The sequence below is a fragment of the Acanthaster planci genome, linkage group LG14 (assembly GCF_054643075.1).
Source record: "Acanthaster planci isolate LZ-2023a linkage group LG14, COTS_SCS, whole genome shotgun sequence".
NCBI lineage: Eukaryota > Metazoa > Echinodermata > Asteroidea > Valvatida > Acanthasteridae > Acanthaster > Acanthaster planci.
Genome location: NC_141790.1, coordinates 4,860,801 through 4,883,285, shown reverse-complemented (window position 1 = coordinate 4,883,285; position 22,485 = coordinate 4,860,801). Strand labels below are relative to the sequence as shown.

The following is a 22,485-nucleotide window of genomic DNA, read 5'->3' as shown; positions in this document are numbered from 1 at the left end:
AAGTTTCCGTGCACAGATCTGGACGCGCACGTCGAGGAAGGTAACAGAGTTAAACAAAAAAGGTTTGCGGGTACACCATGTGGGAAATATCTCTTTTGTGAAGAGGTGTGGTTCTAAAAAGAACCGGTGAGAGCAAGTCTCGACGTTTCAGCCAGTGTACAGGGAACAGGGAGTGAATAACACCTTGCTGAAGATGGTGGAACTGGGCAGTAATGGCTCTGCACGACTTCTCACCCTCCGTCTCAACACCACTCAAGGCCCAGTCACTCTTTTCAGTGTGTATGCCCCAACACTGACAGCCACTACGAGAATCTCAGAATGAACGACAACGGACAGCGGCTGCTCGAGTTCTGCACATATCACGATCTGTGCATCACAAACTCGTTCTTCAAGACCAAGCCGCAACACAAGGTTTCCTGGAGACATTAGAGCTCAAAGCACTGGCACCGGCTGGACTTGATCCTGACCAGGCGCACCTCACTGAAGAACGTGCTAATCACCCGTTCGTTCTAGAGTGCTGATTGCGACACAGACCATTCAATGGTGTGTTGCAAGGTCAAGCTGCAGCTAAAGAAATTCCATCGTGCTAGACAGCCTGGAAAGGCACGAATTAACACCAGCAAGATGGCCCAACCAGAACTTGTTGAACAGTTTGCCTCCATCTTTGAGGAGGAACTTGGTGTAACACAAGAAGGAGAATCTGCAAAGCAGATGAGGGAAGAGATAGCAATTGGTCCGGCTCAGAGCAAGACGGCCCTCCTCAAATCTTCCACTGGGGAGATGATCACAGAAAAGAACAAGCAGATGGAGAGATGGGCGGAACACTACTCCGACCTCTATTCCATACAGAACACCGTGACACCGTCAGCGCTTGATGCCATCGACTGCCTGCCATCCATGGACGAACTTGACGCCGAGCCGATCATTGACAAACTCAGCAAGGCTATTGATAGCCTGGCCCCTGGCAACGCACCGGGCAACGACGGCATACCCCTCGACTTGATTAAGCACTGCAAGACCACCCTACTGCTGCCATTGCATGACATCCTCTGCCAGTGCTGGAAGGAAGGCCATGCCAAAGGACAGGAGGGATGCTAAGATCATCACCCTCTACAAAAACAAAGGGGAGGGAAGCGACTCCAACAACTACAGGGGTATCTCCCTCCTCAGCGTCGTTGGCAAAGTCTACGCATGAGCTGTTCTCGTCCGTCTACAGAAGCTTGCTGAGCGTGTCTACCCCGAGTCCCAGTGTGATTTCCGCGTTGAGCAGTGAACGGTAGACATGATATTCTCCATCTGCCCACTCCAGGAGAAATGTAAAGTACAGACCATGCCCTTGTACGTCGCCTTCATCGACCTCACCAAAGCGTTCGATCTAGTCAGCAGAGAGGGCCTTTTCAACATCCTGCCAAAGATAAGATGCCTACCAAAGTTACAAAGCCTCATCGAATCGTTTCACACCAACATGCAGGGGATAGTGCAGTACAACGGCAACGTCTCAGGACCAGTCAACATACGCAGCGGAGTGAAACAGGACTGTGTACTTGCGCCAACCCTCTTTGGGATTTTCTTTGCTATGCTCCTGAGGTATGACTTCAGTACAGCAACAGAGGGAATCTACCTGCACACAAGATCTGACGGCAGGCTTTTCAACTTCGCCCGCCTGAAAGCCAGAACTAAAGTACACGAGGCTCTAATCAGAGACGCTGCAGTCGTAACCCACACACAGCAGGACCTTCAGCTAGACCCTGATGGGCCGCTTCTCCCAAGCATGCAAGGACTTCGGGCTTACCATCAGCCTGGAAAAAAACAAACGTCTTGTCATGGCACGGAAGCATCACTGTCACAATGTGTTCTTAAATATATTAAATTTATTATTCTTTGACTCACATATACCTTGCACTGTGTTTAAATCCCCCTCTTTAGCAATGAGGTTGACCCAGGGAGTATCTGAGTTTATCTTTCACATGGAAATCAGCATTAGGCAAATTAGGTTTTGCTTCAGTGATTTTGTTTAACACTGAGATGCCATGTGCATCCCCCAAGTCACTGCCTTACTAGCTTGCACTGTGAGCAGTCACCTCCTGTGTGGAGTGTACTTTACATTGGTACTGTGTGTACCAGGGAGTGGCCCATGATTTAAGCCAGTATACCATAACTGTAAGTGGTTTCTTTTCTCTTTTAGTGGAAGAACATATTCCAAGATAAGGATTTTGGGATGAATTTTACAGATGTGGGGTTATTTTCTCTTCATACTGGTTACTTAAATTATTGGATGTTTCTTAAAGTTATAATTGAGAGAGTAGGTTTGATTCAGGGTAATTTTCATGCCAAGGAAATTATGGATTAATTATCATATCCAGGTTAAACTTGACGTTGAATTTTGAGATTATTCAAGTGTTAACTAAAAGCTAGAACTTTTTAGAATACTGTCAGTATCCACAATATTTGATCTTTTTCTAAAGGGCTTCCCCCCCCTGGGTACTACATGAGGCTGGGTTGTTTGTCCTTAGTGGACCACCATTTAAAGCTTAAAATAATCCTGAGTGGATTTGGTGTGAGGTGGACGACGAGTCTACTCCTGAGTAGGGAGAGTCCGCCGTGTACACTTGTACACAAAGCTGAGTCCTGTGTGGACTGGTGAGTTGGGGCCCGCTGCCTACAAGTACCTACCAGCCGTGTACCTACCTCAGGCGTGTCAGGCCGACGGTAGCTGGGGAGACCAGAGAGACTACTTACCGGGGAATCTGCTGCAGAGCCAGGCCATATCTTCCCTACAGTAGTGGCCGTGGAACAACGTTACCGCCAAGTCCCTGTTGAACTCGGACGCTTGTCTGCTGCTGAGCATATTCCTATGCAGTGGTGGGCTAATCCCTGAAACCTGGTACCGGTACCGTAGAATTACAATATCTTGGCCCCTTTAGACAGCAGTTGTATATATATATATATTTATTTATTTATTTATTCTCTTGTTTATCTTACTTTTGGGATAATAAATTTACGGAATAATTGGCCTGTTTGGGATAAGATAGATTTGGTACTTAATTAAATTAAGAGTTTATTTTCTGAACACAATTTTCGCCCTCCTGAGTTTTTCCTTACTAAGTCCACACGTCTCTCAACCTTTACCGCTGCAGTCCTCCATGGGAAAGACGGACCCATGTTGTGACAATCACCAACCATCACCATCGACGACTACGAGCTGGAGGTCGTGAATCAGTTCACGTATCTGGGGTCTACGATCAGCAACAACCTCTCCCTTGATACAGAGATCGACAAGAGGATAGGAAAACCAGCCTTCACACTCACCCGCCTCACCACACGAGTGTGGGAGAATCCCAAACTCTCCGTCAAGACAAAGCCTGCGTCATTAGCACACGATTCTATGGGAGTGAGACGTGGACAACATACGCCCAGCAGGAAAAGAGACTGAATTCCTTCCACCTGCGCTGCATTCGCCACATCCTGGACATATCCTGGCAGGACAAAGTGCCCAACACAGAAGTTCTGTCCCGCGCCGGCCTTCCCTCCATGTTCACTCTACTCAGACAGCGCAGGCTGCGCTGGCTGGGCCAGGTTCACCGTATGGAGGATAGCAGAATCCCCAAATACTTAACTGGCGACTGGCAGGAGAGACGTTGGCCGCCCACAGCTGCACTTTAGAGACGTCTGCAAGGGAGACATGAAGGCCCTGGAAATCAACACAGAGCGCTGGGAGGACCTTGCAACGGACCACTCCAAGTGGAGAGGCCCATTCAACCTGGCAATTGCATGGTCCAAAGTTAAACTCAGAGCAAGACCAGCACCTGCAATCAACTACACCCATTTCCACACGAGATATACACCCTAGCAAGTCCCCATCGACACCATGGCAACCACAGGTGCAGCTCCCGTCGCCACCTCAAACCCGGCAGGACAACGCCATGGAACTCCAGGAACCAGCAGTCAATAAAGACAACTTCCATCAAAGGTTTTCAGATGTTCTAGAGGTACGGTGTAATTGCAAATCACACAAGATTAAAGATTTAGACTCCGACAAATTTATGGTCGAAGGGAGATTAAGACAGCACGCACAATTTGGGTGTGATATTTGTTCATCTGAAATGGTTATGTCTGTGATTACAAACAGTTACACTATACCTTTTCTGTTAAACCATCCCCATGTATTTTCGAAATAATAATTGAGCAATAAAGGGAAAGGATTTTGCCACAGAATCCGTTATAGAATTGTTTTCATCGCAAAGAATCTTACATTGTGAGCCCTTTGTCTGTAGTGTATCAAGCGTCTGGAAAGAAGCGGTTGATTTTAGATTTAAGTAAGCTTAAAAACATTTGTTCAGAAAGCTCACTTCAAACTTGACGACTGGAAGGTAGCCTTGCAATTTCTTTCGCAGGATTCTCTAATGTTCTCCTTTGACCTTAGGTCCGGTTATCATCATATTGAAATTTCAGCTGATAGTCAGATGTTTTTAAGCTTTTCGTGGGAAATCGAAGGTCAGTCCAGATTCTTTGAATTTACTGTACCTCCATTCGGTCTGTCTTCCGCTCCATTCCTTTTTACCAAATTGCTAAAGCTATTGGTTACTCATTGGAGGACAGCTGGAATACGTATAGCCCTAAATTTAGACGATGGATTCATTGTTGTCCCCAGTACTAAAACCAACACCAAGCACGACTTTGATTTTGCAAAGGAAATTTCTGATCATGTCAGAATTGATCTTTTAAGAGCTGGTTTCATTTACAACAAGGAGAAAAGTCAGTGGAACCCATCTTACTGTATTAACTGACTAGGTATGACTTGGAATACCCAGGCAGGCACTATAAAAATTCTCCAAAGACGTGTAGATAAGATTAAGACGACAATAAACTGAAATTGAACAGTCTGTCGCCCTAACCATAAGAAAAGTGCACTCCTTCCTAGGTCAGTTTATATCGTTGAGCCCAGTGTATGGAAATATAACCAGGCTTTATGACCAGACATTGTCAGATCCTAATAGCAAATTCAGCAGACGAAAGTTCTCTGGTCAGACTAGACGTTCATTGCCTTGCCGAAGTCAATTTTTGGAAAGATAACACCATGAAGCTCAATGTTCGTAAAATTTTTGCACAAAGAAAAGTCAACAAAATTGCCTGTTGTGACGCCAGTGCAACCGGTTCAGGAGCCATAATATGTAACGATGTTCGCACTGCTCATAAACTATGGACAGAGTCTGAAGCTAAGAACAGTTCCACTTGGAGGGAACTTTAAAAATACCATTGAATTTGCGCTAAGATCTTTTCTGCCCATTGTTTCCCACCCCTATAGCTATTCACTGACAGCCAAACAGCAGCAAGGATTGTAGAAATAGGCAGTATGAATAATAATCTACAAGACCTAACCATTAATATTTTCAACCTTTGTGTTCAAAACAAAATAAGTCTGGAAGTGCAATGGATTCCTAGATGCAAAAATGACCAAGCAGCCTTGTAAGTAGATTGACTGTGATGATTGGATGATATCAAAACAGACGTTTTAAAAACTTAGTGAAATGTGGGGCCCATTCTCAGTACATTGTTTTGCCAACTACAACAACAAACGACTTCCCGGTTTTCTCTAGGTTGTGGAATCCTGGAACTTCGGTCGTAGATGCCTTTGCACAGAACTGGTCGGATGAAAACTTTTTGTTAGTGCCACCTGTAGTCTTAATTCCTAGTGTGCTCGATCATATTCAAATGTGTACAGCTAAAGGAGCACTCGTCTTTCCTTGGTGGCTGTCCTCTGCTTTTTGGCCTATCCTGTGGTCTAGTTTCACACCTTGGATTAAAGGAATTATGACCATGGATGGCTCCATTGCCTTGGTTCAAGGAAGAAATAAAAATTCCTTACTTGGGTCCCCGCAAATTAATGGTACAGTCTGTGCAGTATACATAGGTTGTCAATAAGATTGAACACATCATTATTTTTCTTGTTTTTCTTTGTCATTAGATAATTTACTCTCAGCCTTTTTGGTTAAACTTTCCTGGCAGTCTTGAGGAAGTGAAGGAACCAATCTTCAACGAAGCTATTTTAGCTGAAGCTCATGGTACCATATATAGTTATTTGTACAACTGTAGAAAATTTTTCGAATGGTTAAAAGAACTAAAAGTTGAAATAAGACTCCATATTAAGGCTGAATTCATTGCTGCTTATCTTCTTCACAAAAAAACCTCAGCCAAGTCCGATAGTGTTATAACTACTGCCGCCGCTGCCATAGAATGGATTCATTCTTTAGTAAATGCAAATCCCAACCAGGTTGATTCGCCTATAGTTCAGCAGATTATTATTAGCAGTAGACGTCAACTCCACAACCCCCCCCCGTGCAAAAGAACCCATTTCTCTTGAGACCGTTAAAAGAGTTTTAGATAGATTTGGCAGTCCAGAAAAAAACTTGTTTGACCTCGGAACAGCTTGTTACGTGGCAACAAAGTTTTCCTTGCTTTTCAGACACGAGGAAATGGTACAACTAAAACCTAGTCACATTTCTCAATTGCCGGAAAGAAATGGGTTGTCGGTTTTTATTCCCAGATCTAAAGTGACATTTTTAGAGAAGGCTCAACTGCGATTATTGCTGACACCAACAATGAATACTCTCCGGTTTCCATTTTGAAGTTGTACTTGCTAAAACTGAATGTGACACTAAAATGGGGGATGATGTTATTAATATACGTTGGGTACGGGCAAACCGTTATATATAACATTAGCAATGCTTGTTATTTACCGTCCTGAAATTATGCACACGCGGGACGCGTTTTGGATGCGATATCCTATCTAGTCTTTATAATGGAGTTCAATGAGTGTAACCCTATGCACGCACATTATTTTTTCCAGGACTTGTGACGAACGCCCTCTATTGGCCTTAGTAATCACCAGCCATTTTTAGAAACAGTCAGGCAAGACGGCACGATACGCGTGCGACGGCAAGACGGGACAGCACGACGCGACATCATCAAGAAACAACACAACGCGATGGCACGACGCAGCAGCAAGACGGCACAACACAATGTATTAAACACAGCTTAAAAGTAATGAGAAAAGAGGCGACGCCATGACGCGACGGAGCTGTCGTAGCGTCGCGCTGTGGTGTCGGGGCGACGGGACGACGTGACGCAATTTTGGCGGCTATAGAACATCATACTAAATTATGCTGCGTATAATGCATAACGTCGTGCCGTCGTGGCGTTGCGTCGTCGCGACGGCACGACGCGACGGCACGACGGCGTCGCGTCGTTGCGTCATGTCCTGCTGTCTTTCCGTCGCGTCGTACTGTCGCGTCGTGGCGTCGCGCCATCGATCGCGTAGTCTAGTTGCCGCGACGTCGCCTTGGCAGGGCTAAAGAGGCAGAGATGTTTGTCATAAATAGTTCACCACACTAGAGAGAGGCAGAAATGTGTGTCGTAAATAGTACACCATACTATTTTAATATCGGCGTCTATGCATTGGGTTTGAATGCAACGAACGGAGCGCGTCGGCAATATGATCATGAAGTGATTTACCCTGCATACAATTCTCTCAGTGACAATAAAGGCAAAAAAATAATCCTATTACCGGTAATGTATTAACTGGCATTTTAAATTTTAAGGGAGTAGACTGGTTTTTTTGTTGTTATGAGCAGACTTAGAGCCTAAAGTGTTAAGAACATCGGTTCGAACATCCATGACATCGGTTGACCCTAGTGCCCATGTATGAAGGATGGTATGATGTATTTGTTCCACGTTTGTGGGGACCATTTATCCTTTCTAGTTGTACACAATCTTACATGTTGGGGGCAATGTGGTGAAGGCTTATTTCTCCCATACATTGACAATTGCCAGTAGGCCTAGTAATATGCTACAACTGTTTGTACATGATACTATGATGTAGGCCTACATGTAGATTAGCCCCACAGTAGGGCTTTGGATGGCTGTCTTTTGAAATCTGTCTCTTTTCTGTCGCCGTCACAGCCCTACTTCAAGGCATGACTTTGATGCCTGAAAATCCTGTGACAATCCTGCAGTTTGGATTTCACTGAAATCCAATTTGCAGGATTGTCACAAACTTTGAATCCTAATAATACTATCTTCCGAAATAAGAATGACTTAACAATTTTACTCACACCAGCATATTCCTCAGAGTTTGGCTTTTTATATGAGGACTCTACTTAGATGAAGTAAAAAAAATGTTTTTTGTCTGGATTTTTGAAAAAAAGGAGGGAGCGGAGCTTTTGATTTTTAATTTTTTCAAGATAGCAGCAATTTTAAAATTTCCTGCAACCGTTAGTGTTTCCACTGTTCAAAGACATGTTAAAAAAATGAAAGATAAGTTGGACAAAAGAACTGAACATATTTAAATCAATTGTTGTTTAGTGTTGTATTACTATTGGTCTACAATGAAGAGTTCTAGATGCATTTGCTTTAACTGCCAAAGTCAAGATTCATATTTGATGAGTAATTTTATAGATAAAATCAAGCACCAAATGTTAACTCTCAAAAACCTACAAGTGTCATGAATGTAGATGCGCCAAGCTATGAATAAAAATGTGCTTGTATTTTTCCATAAACATATATAGATTGAGTAAAAAATATTTGAGGCGATGTTATTTCTTTACATTTTGTCGGTTTACTTTTGCAAGTCTATATTTTGTCTACTAGGCCTACAAAGACTTTACCTTTTGCCAGTTTTGGACTGGTGACATACAATGTATCCATCACTGTTTGACAAAAGTTTGTTGACCCGTGCTTTGATGAAAGCAAATAAACAAGATTCAGTCAGGCTTATGATGATCATGCATGCATGCATGAGTGACAGAAAACACTGGCCGCGCTAGACTGTTTCCCGCCCCCTCCCCTGTAAATCTGAATGCATTGATGAAAATGGGATCGGGGAACCAGACTCTGGCCGCACGGGCGAATTCTTTAAACACGTGCTCGAGCCTGAGCTCAGGGCATTTTTTACATGAGTGGATTAGGTTTAGTCGTTGGCTTCGCTGATCACGGCCAAACTGCATGTGAGGCTCACTGGATCCAGTGAAACCGAAGACCAAGCCTAACACATTCATTTCAACACGTCATTAAGTCCCATACCGGTCACATTCTGGCTACGAAGTACATACAAAATTCAAATTCAATTGACATTTATTCCAATAGTGCATATATAAGGCATTCATGTTGTATGCGTGTTTACAATTTATGAAGGATAAAGAAAATAATACAAAGTTTAACTTGAAACTCGAAGAAAAGAAACCCTCCATGTACACCCACACATCCGTATGCATCTGCAGGCTCATGCACTCGCTGAATATCCGTCGCTGCTTCTCTTTTACTTGGCATGTTGTGTACTCATCTGTTTTGAGCCATTCTGACCGAGGCGTCTCAACTCTGATGAAAAACTCTGATCTTCAAGAAACTCAAAGACTATTTTGATCGTCGTTTCAATGCTTTGCCAACTGCCGGTACCACTAATGATTCCTCTTCTATCAAGGAACTTAAAAATACATGTAAGCTAGACACTAAGTATTTCAGCAGACCAGGCAACATCGCACAGTTTGAATTTTGCAGCACTTGGGAGATCCTCTAGGACAAAGCTAAGCTCGCCCTGATAGAAAGAGCAGATCCTGATTCAGCCTTTCATGCCTTGGATGAGGCCCAAGAACTCATTGTGGATTGCAAGTGCTAGATCCGTATTACTGACGGTAGTAAGGCAGATTGGGCAATGATCTCTCATTTGAATAAGAAGGTAATGAGAACCTGGGCGTATCTTCAGATCAATGGAAGGGCATCAAAATTGCAGAAGAAGCTCGAAAGGAACAACAGGACTGCAAGTGCAAGAAACAAAGATCTTTCTCTTCCCAAAGATCTTTCTGATCATTGTCTTTTTGGAGGTACGCTCACCTGTATACTTTGTTGTCTTCAATGTGCATTTGTAGTGCATGCAGGCCCTTATTCCCATGTTGTCTCAATAAAATGACTGAAATACAATTCTATTCTCTTGTCTCCTTTTCGAGTCGAGGTAAACACAAAACTGTTTTTAATGCATATGAGCACAGCGAAGGAGCATGAAAATTTGGTTTTGTTTGCTACATAGACCAAATTCCTCACATTTCTGTTCTCCCTACCTTTGTGCTTTTACCTTTTGTTGAGCACTGGACCATTACTATATACATGTATGTGCATGTCACTGTACACGTCTTTACTTCAGGCTCATGCACTCGCTGAATATCCGTGGCTGTTTCTCTTTTACTTGGTATGTTGTATAATTCCCCCCCTCCCCCCATGCACAATTCTGCTTTGTCTGGTATTCTTTTTTCTTACTGGCATGTAGAGCTTTAACTGCTTCAACCACAGCAACCAAGGCTATTGGTCCAGATTCTGTCCACTCAAGTACTGCAGTGCTACATGCTACAAAGGGGGATCCAGATTCAGATATCAACCCTTTGCTACAGCCAGCAGAGACATCCCATGTCAATTTGCACTGCCCCTTCACTCCTTCCATCGCCACCGCAGCCTCGAAGCTTGGCAAAGAACCTCAAGGATCATCCAAGTCCTAGCTCTCTTGCTGACAAATTTTCCAACATAATACAGGTACATGTACATTGTGATGGCTATCCTGATTTAAATTCAGGTACTGTCAACATCAAAGGTAGACTCAAGTTTAGTGCACCTAATATGACTCTGTCCATCATAAGGGATGGTCTCGTATGCTTTAGCTCTTCACAATTTGTCACAGTCGGTTGTGGAACTCCTGGCTTCCAATAAAATTATTCAGACAGGTGCTCCCTCATATATCACTAGCCCTCTTTCAGCGGTTTGTCAAGCCTCAAATTAAACACATCTGGTTCTAGATTTGAGTCAGTTGAATAAATTTATATCAAAATATTTCAAATTTGAAGATTTGAAAATTGCTTTGCAATATTGGAGCTAAATGCTCTATTATTTTCATTCAATCTCAAATCCGGCTATCATTATGTTGATATTCATCCTCAATTCCAAAATTATTTAGTCTTTTCTTGGATTATAGGTGGCATACAGAAGTTTTTTAAGTTCACAGTTTTGCCGTTTGGACGAAATGCTGCTTCTCTAGTTTTCACAAAATTAATGAAGCCCCTAGTCCCTCATTGGCATACATGTGGCATCTTCATTGTTGTATTTGGATGATGGCATAGTTTTCTAGTTGTCCCTTGCTCCAATCTTTCCTCTTCTGAGCATTTAAAAGTAGCTGCCGACATATCTCTTTATGTTAAAGCAGATCTCTTGAAAGCTGGTTTCATCTATAACATTAACAGAAGTACATGTAAATGGAACCCTTCCTCATCCATTAATTGGTTAGATATGTCTTTGGAATTGGGATGCCAATTGTGAAATGCTTAAGGATTGGGTTTTGGATCGACCTGTTGACAAACTTCAATCCGCTATTGTTTCATTACAATTACCCTCCTATTGTCTGGTTAGGAAGTTACATTCTGTAGTTGAACAAATTATTTCATTATCTCCTGTAGTTGGTAATGTAAGTAGATTAATGTCCAGAAATTGTCAAATCACCATAGTGGTAGCTAAAGATGAGGATAAGCTCATCAGACTTGATAAGTCTGGTCTATGGGAGCTTGAATTCTGGCATAAGAATTTAAACCATCGTTTTCTTTTTCTCTCCCCAATATAAACAAATAATCTGTTCAGAAGCCAGTTCTTCTCACTTTGGGAGGGGTTATGCAATGATGGTCATGTGATTCATAAAAACCTTTGCACAGATGACAAATCTAAAAGTTCAACTTCGTGAGAATTGGAAACAGTGTTATTTATTTATGTTACATTCTTTTTTGCCATTGATTGTGAAATCCCATGTCAAAGTTTTCACAGATAATCAAGCGGCCTCTAAAATAATTGAAGTTGGAAGCATGAAATTCCATCTCCAGTCTTTGGCTTTGGATATTTTTGATTTTGCTTCGCAAACCAAGTCTATCTCGAAATTGAATGGATTCCCTGCTCTCTACAAACAAGCTGATTTTGTAAGCAAATTATTGTTGTTGATGATGTTGATCTTGATGATTGGGGTCTTTCATCTGATCAGTTTTTCAAATCCATTACAGACAAGTGGGGTCCCTTAACTGTCTACTGTTATCATAATGCCAAATTGCCTTGTTTCTTTTCCACATTTTGGAATCCGGGGCTGAAGCTATTGATGCTTTTGCGCAAGACTGGTCTGCTGAAAATGTTTTATTAGTTCCTCCGCTTTCCTTAATTCCACAGGTTCTTTTTCATTTAACGTTCTTGCAGTGGAACCGGTGTTCTGGTTTTTCCTTGGTGGCCATCCAGCCCCTTTTGGCCTTTATTATGGACAACCTTCAGGCCCTTCATAGTAGACATGATTACATTGTCTGGAAATTTTGCCCTAATTCATGGAAGAAATGAAAATTCTTTGTTTGGTTAACCTGAATTCGAGAGTCTTGTGGGCACCATCAAAATTCAACTTTTTCAGTGTATAGTGTCCAGTAATGCTATTATTTGTTTTTACACAGATCATTCTCCAGCAACCTTATTGGCTAAAATTTCCACCTGCAATTTCCAGCCATAAGGAGCAGTTGTTGTACGAGGCTATTGCTTCCATGTCGGAGGGCACATGTACATGTAATTCATGTTTTTACAAGTGTTGATGTTTTATAAAGTGGTTGTTTGAGAATAACTTTTGTCCTTTGTTTCCAATAAGGGAAGATGTTTTGGCAGTTTATTTTTCTGAAATCAAGTCCAGGTCCAATTCTGATGGTGTCAACAATCAAGTGGCTTCACTCCTTAATGAATGTTTACACCAATCCTGTAGAGTCTTCTATTGTTCAACAAATGCTGTGTAGTTTCAGAAAAGATCTTCACCAGCCTCCAGCTCAAAAGGTTCCTTTAACTTTGAAGCAACTTAAGAAAATATTGGACATCTTTGCCAAAGACGATTGTTCTCTGAGGCAGCTTCGACCTGCATGTTATGTGTGTATAAAGTATGTTGTATTGTTAAGACACAGTGAAATTGCTGAAATGAAATGCAATCATTACGGCTCTACCCAACGGGAAAGGTTTTAAGATTTGTATCCCCAACTCAAAAACCGATATATTCAGGCAAGGTAATATGTCATTTATTTCTGTTTTCTCAAGAAAATTATTTGTCAGTTTGTATTTGCTAAGATTCTTTCACAGATCTGGTATATGTATTGGGGACAACAAGCTTATTTTAGCCCCCTTACATTTTGCTCTTCCACTAAATCTTCCAAGCGTACTCAGAATAAACCACTAACGTACATTAGGTGCAGAGAATTATTTGTAGATGCTCTCAAATCAATTAACATTACAGATGCTAGTTATTACGGTCTTCACAGTTTAAGATCAGGAGGAGCCACTTGACTTGCTCTAAGCAATGTCCCCGAATATTTAATCATGTAATAAGATCATTGGGAAACAAAAATGGGTAAGAATTGATATGTTGATGTGGATTTAGGCTTGCGTCTTATGGTTGCCAAAGCTGTATAATTTATGTTACCTTTGTGAGTTTTCTGCAGTACATGTGTAAATTGTACAGAACGTAATTTGACAAATTAATAAGATTGCGTTTGAGGCAAATGGCTGACTGCAGCCTGTAAGCTTTTTAATTGTTAACTAAGGCTAGAGTTTAGCCATGATGTTGTGAAGCCACCGAGGCTGTTGAAGGGCTATCATGGCTTTGGCTAGCAGTATTTTTGTACAAGTGGGTGATTTTGTTGCTATTAAATGTAGTTTGGATATTCAGATTGTAATGCATGCAGGTCCTTATTCCCATGCTGTCTCAATAAAATGACTGAAATGCTATTCTATTCTTGTCTCCTCCTTTTAGAGTCAGTGTAAAGCACGAAACTGTTTTTCATGCGTATCAGCACAGCGAAGGAGCATGAAAGTACAAGTATCTTAATGCGGTAATTGAGAGGATAAGGAAGCCCTCAACCTTAAAGAAGCTGGAGTATTTGGAACTTATTACTTTGCCATGTCTTATTTTATTAATGCTTTATCTGTAACTCTATGGCCATTTTTCTCTTCCTACAGTCCTAGCTCTGTTCTGCAAGTATGGGCTACACAATCTGGGCATTGTTTGTTGTTGTGCGCATCCTGCTTTGCTTATGGCCCATGAATGGTTACATCCATCCTGATGAGTTCTTTCAAAACACGGAACCACTGGCAGGTAAGTTAAATGATCCTGCTACCAAACATACACTTACATGTGTATGAGGGATGGTCCCAACAAATCTGATAGCCAGTCCCACAGGTTGTGCATTCAATAGAAAAACATTTTATAAGTAGGTAGTTGGGGGGCAATCACCTACATGTACATGTATATTAGAAAAAAGGTAACTACATGTAAATGTCTGTGCAGGGTTAAGAATTAAGGTCCTATGAACGGAGGGTGAAAACTGTCTAAGATGATCAAGAACAAAACCATGCCAGGGGGTAGGGATTGTTGGGCATCATGGACAAAACTGTTCTTTGCAGGAATTCATTTATAAGTTTCATACATGTACATGTATGTACCGTATGTATTCCGATATGTATACATTATACATTCTTTCCACTTGTGCTTTGAAGTTAGTACAACATTTTGGTTTAAGCTAATTATATTTCACAGTTTGGAAGAGTATTTTACTGCATAAATGAAATATGAATTACTGTACTTACCAATTACATGTACCTGTAATATGAGGTTTCTAATAAATTTTGTACATGAATATACATGTACCATTCAAAGTAGTTTCTACTATGAGGATGGTTGTCATTGCATCAAACATTTTCCAAGAACATTTTGATTATAAATCCTTCAAGTATTAGTCTGCAGGCAAATAATTACACCCATTCCTGTGCTGAGACCAATAATTTCCTGGGTGTCCTATTTCTTATTTGCAGGTGATATAATTGGACTGAACGTCGTGCGTACCTGGGATTTTAACTCCACAAGACCCATACGAAGTGTCTTCTTTCCTTATATCACAAGTGGACTAATGATGAAGGTACTGCAGTATGCTGATGCTGTAGGGATTATGCCCCTGAGTCCATACACACTGCTGGTCTTCCCACGTCTAATGATGGCCATGCTTTCTCTCCTGTGCATCGATTACCCTATCTACACAATCTGCAAGTTACTTGAAATGAAAGCAGAAATCTGTCTTACTATCTTTGCCAGCTCTTATGTGACTTTGGTGTACTACACAAGAACCTTCTCCAACTCCTATGAAACAATGGCATTTTCTCTTTTGCTGTTACTTGTAGTGGATTCCAGGTTAGACCAGTTCAAATCAACCCCCTCCAAAAATACAGAAGGCAGGCCAAATCATGCATTCTGGATAGGTGTTTTCATTGTTGAAGCAACTTTTAACAGAGTGACGTTTCCCTGTTTTGCTTTGATTCCTTTTATATTTTGGTTAACTGGGTCAGCATTTGAGTTTGGAGTACATGCAATACGTGAAGTTACCAGCAACTGTCTTGCATTGCTGCCAGGATGTTTGACTATGTTAGTCTCAAATGTCTTAATAGATTCAATATACTATGGTACTTTAGACTCAGCAGTGTTGACCAATCCACAGCTCCTTTACAGAAGTTTAAATTTTGATCTGTTGTTTAAAAATGTGACAGTTACTCCACTCAATTGCTTATTGTATAACCTTGATATGCATAACCTAGCCAGGCATGGTTTCAATTCGAGAATCACTCATGCATTATTCAATCTTCCAATGTTATGCCTACCACTTGTCATATGTTTTGTATCTGAGGTTTTTTCGTTAGTCAGAGGGAGATTTCAGACAACATCCACTGGTTTTGCAGGATCCAGTAGCCGTGCATTCTTTGCCCTTTGCTTTGTGACTCCTCTTTTTCTTGTGTCTATAGTGCCACACCATGAGCCAAGATTCATTGTCCCATTATTGGTGCCACTTGTCTTGCTGTATGCAGAATTTGTTATGTCCGGTGCTTCCATTCCCAATGTCCCATGGATTATTTGGAATGTACTTGGCTGTATAATGTTTGGATTTGTCCATCAAGGAGGTGTTATTCCAAGTATTATGCACACACACAGTTTAGTGTCACAACCAGCTCAGACACCAATACAATATCACTTTGTGTATTATCACACGTACATGCCTCCCCGACACCTGGCCCTGTATAATCAGTCTGTCTCATCTGTCTTGTCAGTGAACAAACCCACACTCAAACCAGGTGAGTTGTCAAACACAATGACTATTCATGATCTTATGGGAGCTGATAGACTTGTCCTTAGCTCTACGGTTAATAATCTTCTCAGTTCCAAGCACACTCCAGTTCCTAGACTTTTCAAAAAAGAAGTCTATGTGTTTGCACCAGCATCTCTGGACCCTGTATTCTGTCGTCTTGGAGTGAAACACAACTTCAAATTAGTGAAAAGTTTTTTCCCTCATATTAGTATGGAAGACTTGCCAGAGTTCATGCCAGCTTACACTTGTGTTGCAGAACCACACAGAAGCTTTCGTAATCAAAAAAGTCTGCAAAAGTGGCAGACAATGTTCTCATTGAACATGTACAAAGCAGAAATGGTTCAAATTGTTCCACACATCGAAGACCCAGTGATGTGATTGACAGGGCAAAGCATGCTGAACATAAGTCAACTACACAATTCAAGCACAGGCGAATTCGTATAGTTAATTCTTTGGATCTGTACTTTCAAGAAATTGCTATCAGATTATTTGATCTTTTAATTCACATTCAGTACATGTAGTTACACGTACAAAAATTGTATGTGCAGGGTTGTGCAGGTGTGGCATACATAGTGTGGACCTCTGTACAAAAGAAGTCCACACAATGTAGGGTATGATGGCGTGTGAAACTGTGTGTGAATGTGTGTCAGAAATAAGAATAGAGTGAATGTGGTTATGTCATCAAGTTAAAAGTTGAGTAGACCATAGACCTTTTCACTAATGACTTCATAATTATGCACGCATGCGCACAAATGGCCTTGGCTGACCACAAGTTGTTCTTTGCCATCCATGCAGTAAATGCACCTGGCAGCTGCATGCCAATCTCCATATAAGAAGAGTGTTTATGACTTCTGGCAAGAAGCACGTTTGTGTACATGTACCTCAGCACAGCTAGAGGGATGTTTGAAATTATGAAATGTATGAAAAGTTTTGTCTTTCTGACACAAAAAACCCTGATTGTCTACCGTAGTCTTAAATGAAGTTTAAGACCCGCTAAGCACACATTTATTCCTTTAGTCTAAAGCTTTTAAGCAATTTTGTTGTTTCAAACAGAAAAATGTACAAAATGATGGGTGGTCCATTGTCCATTAAAAAATTTCCAAACTTCTGGCACTGTAAAGTATCAAGGTTGTATTGGCCATTTTGGTGTACAGTGTACACTTATACATTGCTGAATAACTTATTAATAGTTACCATTCAGCCTTGGCTATAATTCGAAACTGTCAGGTTGCCCTCATGTGGAAGTTTAAAAAGTTAGTCTTGCATCCATGTGTACATCATTTTTTGGGGTTGTGTTGCCATGCGGTGTGTTTTAAATGTGAAAAGTGTGGCCTTACATGATTCTTAATATAGTCCTTTATGGGAGAAGGTGAAACACCTGATTTATTTTATTGCCCAAAAGTCTGATTTTCAGGAAATTTTTGTTTGAGTTTGTTTGCTAGTTTTTAAAAATCATGCAGTTAAAGAACTGAACTTGGAAGTAAGTTAACTTTGTTATGGGTAATTCTGTGACAAACTTACATACTGGAAGGGATTTCCACTGTAAGTTTGATTTCTAAAAACATTAGATGATAGGCCTGGAAATGAGTACTAGTTTGATGTTAATATTGCTGTGCAGATCATTGTACAGAGCATTTATAGAACTTGTGTTTGGAATGTTAGCCTATATGTTTCATACACGTACTAGCATATGTACAATATACTTTTATAAAGTTTGCAAGAAGCCTGCAGGGATAATGAGACAAGCTACAGGTACATTTTTTCCCCCATAAACTATTGCTTGGATTACACACATCAATGTTTTTGCAAAGTGTGCACTTTTTTTATCCAACTTTTTGCAACTGAAGTTCATTTGATGACTGTTAAAAACATTTTCTTTGCAGTTTATTGCAAATGTTGTTCTCCTTTGCAGCCCACAGAGCAGAAGATTACTGTCCGACTATAGACAGCTTTTAGTCATGCCTGATATGCTTGATTACCTTCGTGCAGAAATAGATGGCTTGTAAAGTGACGTCATATCGTCACATTTTTTTATCCAGCCAAGTGCTGGCCTACTATATTGATATGTGTACGTACATGTATTTGTTGGGAATCTGAACCACTTGTTTTTACCTTGAATAGGCCTTATACATATGAAATCAGGTTGGAGGCTATTTCTTCCTCTGGAATACGCTCCAGTAAAGTTTTTTTTTTAGGTTTTTATCGTAACGATATGAAAATAAAAAGCCTCTGAGAAACCAGCAATGCACAACCTCTGTATTTGGAAAGAGATGATTGTAATATTATTCGAAAATACTTTTTTGCTGTTATTTTGTTTGGCTTGGAAGTTTTTATGAGCACTGAGTTAAGTTACATCTTGATGTACTGTATGTTTTTTTTTTATGTTTGAATACATACAGCACTCATAACAGTGACACATAAACCAGAACCCTTATAAGTACAGTACATAATTATTGCCAAAACATGAATTTGACTTCAGTCTGTTTAATTTTGATAAAGTTCCCCAGAGCGCATGGGTAGATTTTAGGCTGGTTGGACGACTTTTGTCTCTTCTTTTTTTTATATTGAGATAAAGTTTATTTAAATATTTGGGTCTTAATAGCATCGGTCAAGGTCACTGTTATAAGAATAGAACTGGTTTCAAGGCAGTTACATAAAAACATGTTTGCAGACTTCCATTGGACACTTTGTATCTCTTGCTATAGTACATGTATATATGGCACACCTCTGTGAATTGATCTGCAGTATAACTTCAACTCTGTTTTAGGGGAGTAATTATCAAGCAGTTTAAGTGTTGAAATTGTTCCTAATTGCCCGTTGGCTATTCTAATTAGAAATAGGTTTTTTCATTCTTCAACTAAATAGCTGTCTGGACATCAGATTTACATCTATGTGTCATATTTAGGGAGTTTTTGTACTTGTGATAAACTTATTAAAAGGTTTATCATGAGCTTGTTATTCTTGTTTTGTGTTAGACAAGAACCAAAATTAAAGAATTTTGTTGCCTTTTTATGTCTTTTGATATTTAGTACCACATATTTTCACCAGAGAAAATTGAATTCACTCGTTTGTAGTGTGTTTGGGAGTCGAGTCCTCAATCTAAGTACAAATACACTGTGATGAGTCCAAGTCCAAAAGCACCCGAGTACATTTAAGCCCAAGTCTGAGTGCACGTACATGAAAAAGCAAGAAGGTAACTAAACAAATGAAATACTTAAGTGAGTAATATAACAATTAAAACACACACCATGCAACAATCACCTTTACCAAATCCTCATCCAGTTTAAGCAGCAATGAAACATATTTTATCCTATTGCAAATATATTTTAAAACATGGTTTGACTTAATGGATTTGGAACCACTAAGAACAGGCGTGAAACAAGTTTTAAACAGACTAAAACAGTGTGAAAGAAAATTATTATTAAAATATACTTTGTTTATTTACACATGTATTTTTTTCTGCTTTTCTTTGCCAGGCCAGGGGCCCCTTTTTGGCATCCCAGCTGCATATTGTTTCACAGTATGGGCCTGTTGGTTTTACTGTGAACGGTTTTTAAGACGACAATGGGAAGTTTCTCTTGTTAAAAAATTGAACATAACACATTCCAACAATATTATGCAATCCAGTTGTGCTTGGAGAAATTATTTGTAATTGCCAGAAACTATAATGAAAATGTGGGTAAATTTGCTCCAGGTGTTCAGTACAGATGTTTTCCCTCCATCAAAATTGTGTTTAAGTTTTTCTGGTACTGATACCAAGGATTCCTCAAAAGCATCCAAGGCACTGTAGCTTGAAAGCCTTAAGAAACCTCTAAGCTCTAAAATGACAATCTGAGTTAACATACTTCTCAGTTGTTCTGTATTATATTTTACTAAACAAGCAAAATGCATTTATTGAGATGCAGGCCCTTAGTGCCATTAATGTTACGACCCCAATTTTGCCTTGCTATGGAAGCATGTCAGAATCAATGAGAATGTAATTTGATAGAAAAATGTATAGAAAAATGAAAATGCACATCCATCATGTACGTCTACTACATCTCATACAGCTGTTGAATGTTTTATTACATTACACTAGTGAGTCGAACTAGAGCTCATCTGTCTGTTTGCCAGCAGAACAGAGGGCTTTTTCACATTCTTTTGTAAATTTGAATTAAATCACTGCACAAACCTGATGGTGTAATTATTTCATCATGACTGATTGGGTTCAGTTTCAACCCAATCAGACAGGCACTTGAAGAAATAAAGTGCTTTAACCCTCCTAGTGTTTTAACCGTCAAAAACAGTCAAAAATGCCTTCCAGTTGATTTCCCCCAGTACACAGACACATATGGGAAATTGGACTGATAGGACAACTGTGTCAAGAATGCACCAAAGCATAGGAGGGTTAAAGAGTGCACCTTTTACTTGACTTCTCATCTGATGACATTATCACATGAGGTCAATTTTCATCTATAACACTTCCCTTTCTGCTCATCTGCAAATTCAACCCAATGGGACATGTACTTCAGGAGATATAGGGCTTTAAAGAGTGCAACTTTAATGTCACGTGACTTGTTCCACAATGACGTCATCACTACAACAGGTCAGTGTTGGTCTAAAGCACTCCCCGTTTCATGTGACCACTTGATGTCACCATCACATCAGGTCAATATTCGACTAAATCACTCCCTTTTTTAGATATCTGCAAGGTTTAAACCCAATTGGACATGTACTCCACAAGATACAGTGTGTTGTAGAGTGCACCTTTAATGTCACGTTATTTGTCATCTCTCGACGTCACTACTATGTACATTAAGTCAGTGATCTTTAACAAACCCCTTCCTACATGTAGTAGCTACCTCCAAGGTTTCAACCCAATCAGATATGTACAGTACAATGTTTTTATCCAGAAAACAGCATGGAATAGGTTTTATTGGATTTAAAACATTTTGGTCTTTTGGCGTTCCATACAAATCTGCACCACATGTGGAATTAGGGAATTTAGGGAATTTTGAAGACTTAAAAGACTTTTTAATCATAACTTCCAGTGTGATGACGTCATCGGCCCCAACTTTCACATGTGTCAACTGGGTACTGATCATCATCAACGTCAATTTTCAGGGGATTCTGACAAACTTTGCCAGACATTTATGCAAGATCCGTTTTCAAAATTTTCAACCTGTCGCTAGAGGGCGCTCGACAATTACGTGACATCATCAGTAGATGTTTTGAAGAATACTATACCCCTACGGCTAACACCAATGAAAACAAGTTAATACCTATTACCACTTTTAAACAATAAGCCCACTTCCAGTTTCGACTGGAAGAAAGGGTCACGTGATTCATGTGAATTTAAAGCAAGTGATTTTCATAAGGATAGTGTGCCGAAATCCACTTAAGTCACAGGCTGACACCAACATACTCTAGTGACGACTCCACCCTGATGCATATACCAACTGATGGTGTAGGATTTTCTTGTGTGCTCATGCATGTTGCACAAATCTTAAAATTCATGTGTGCATTATATAATGGGTTTGCCCTTACCCAACGTATATTAAGTGATACAAAACATGCTGCAAACATGGAAGAGTCTCAGTGATACCGCATGTTGAACTAAAAACAGCCATAGAAAAGGAATTCACAAGCTTGCAAGACCGCCTCTTTGTCCCTCAGCATTACACATACAATAGCAGCTAGAGCTTTGATGAGTAAGCCATACTCTGGACCAGGGACCATTGACACAGTTGGAATCAAATCAGTCAGAAGTCAAGCACAAGTCAGTTTATAAGTCATTTGCAAATCCTGAGTCAGAATGAGAGGTAAACAGTAACAAAGGAATGCTTTTATCACAGCTCATTTAAATGGTATGTGTGTTGACTAAGGACTCAATGACTTATACCTGACTTGCAGTGACTTGTGTTAACTTGTAACTGACTTGATATCAGCCCTAGCCATTGGTATTCATTTACTGTCTGCTCAAACAAAAGGAGCCAACAAGGCAGCATCAGTGATGTCATCCCTAACAAGCATCTGATGTACAACTGTGGGGAGACCTATGCCAGAGGGATATGGCAGAATGTGCATGTCAAGTGTACACACAAGTTCTGTTGCACACCGGTAAGAGCTTCATATAATACAATATAAATTAGGAATGTTATACTTATGTTTTCATAAGATATTCATGAGAAATTTAACGATGCCTGTAGGTGCAAAAGTGTGATTTTCTAAGTTGGTTTAAATTTAGTATTGCAACAATTAAGAAGTCCGTATTTAGCAGAGCTGCGTG

General features: G+C 40.3%; 2 protein-coding genes and 2 pseudogenes across 9 annotated transcripts in view; all 4 read left to right on the top strand.

The window, feature by feature from the left end:
- Nucleotides 1-1,282: 1,282 nt before the first annotated feature.
- LOC147796775 (uncharacterized) lies at nt 1,283-3,663 on the top strand. The gene is made up of 2 exons (XM_087145789.1): nt 1,283-1,587; nt 3,270-3,663. Exons 1-2 carry the CDS (start codon nt 1,283-1,285, stop codon nt 3,661-3,663), a joined length of 699 nt encoding a protein of 232 aa, XP_087001915.1.
- LOC147796774 (uncharacterized) lies at nt 1,613-7,035 on the top strand (annotated as a pseudogene). Its single transcript, XR_015427697.1, has 2 exons — nt 1,613-2,884; nt 3,138-7,035. The product of XR_015427697.1 is annotated as an uncharacterized LOC147796774 (transcript).
- A 266-nt stretch (nt 7,036-7,301) lies between these two features.
- Nucleotides 7,302-22,485, top strand: part of pigz (phosphatidylinositol glycan anchor biosynthesis class Z) — a 17,245-nt gene continuing 2,061 nt past the window's right edge. Inside the window, exons 1-4 of one of the 6 annotated variants that reach the window (XR_015427694.1) lie at nt 7,302-7,566; nt 14,047-14,182; nt 14,899-15,002; nt 22,187-22,316. Coding sequence is in view for 5 of the 6 variants with exons in the window: in XM_022242348.2 (XP_022098040.2) it covers nt 14,068-14,182; nt 14,899-16,595 (1,812 nt within the window). In the remaining variant the exon portion in view is untranslated. The other 5 variants (XM_087145886.1, XM_022242348.2, XM_022242353.2 and 2 more) reach the window with 5 other exon arrangements.
- On the top strand, nt 10,390-13,413 carry LOC147796773 (uncharacterized; annotated as a pseudogene). The gene is made up of 2 exons (XR_015427696.1): nt 10,390-10,575; nt 12,507-13,413. The product of XR_015427696.1 is annotated as an uncharacterized LOC147796773 (transcript).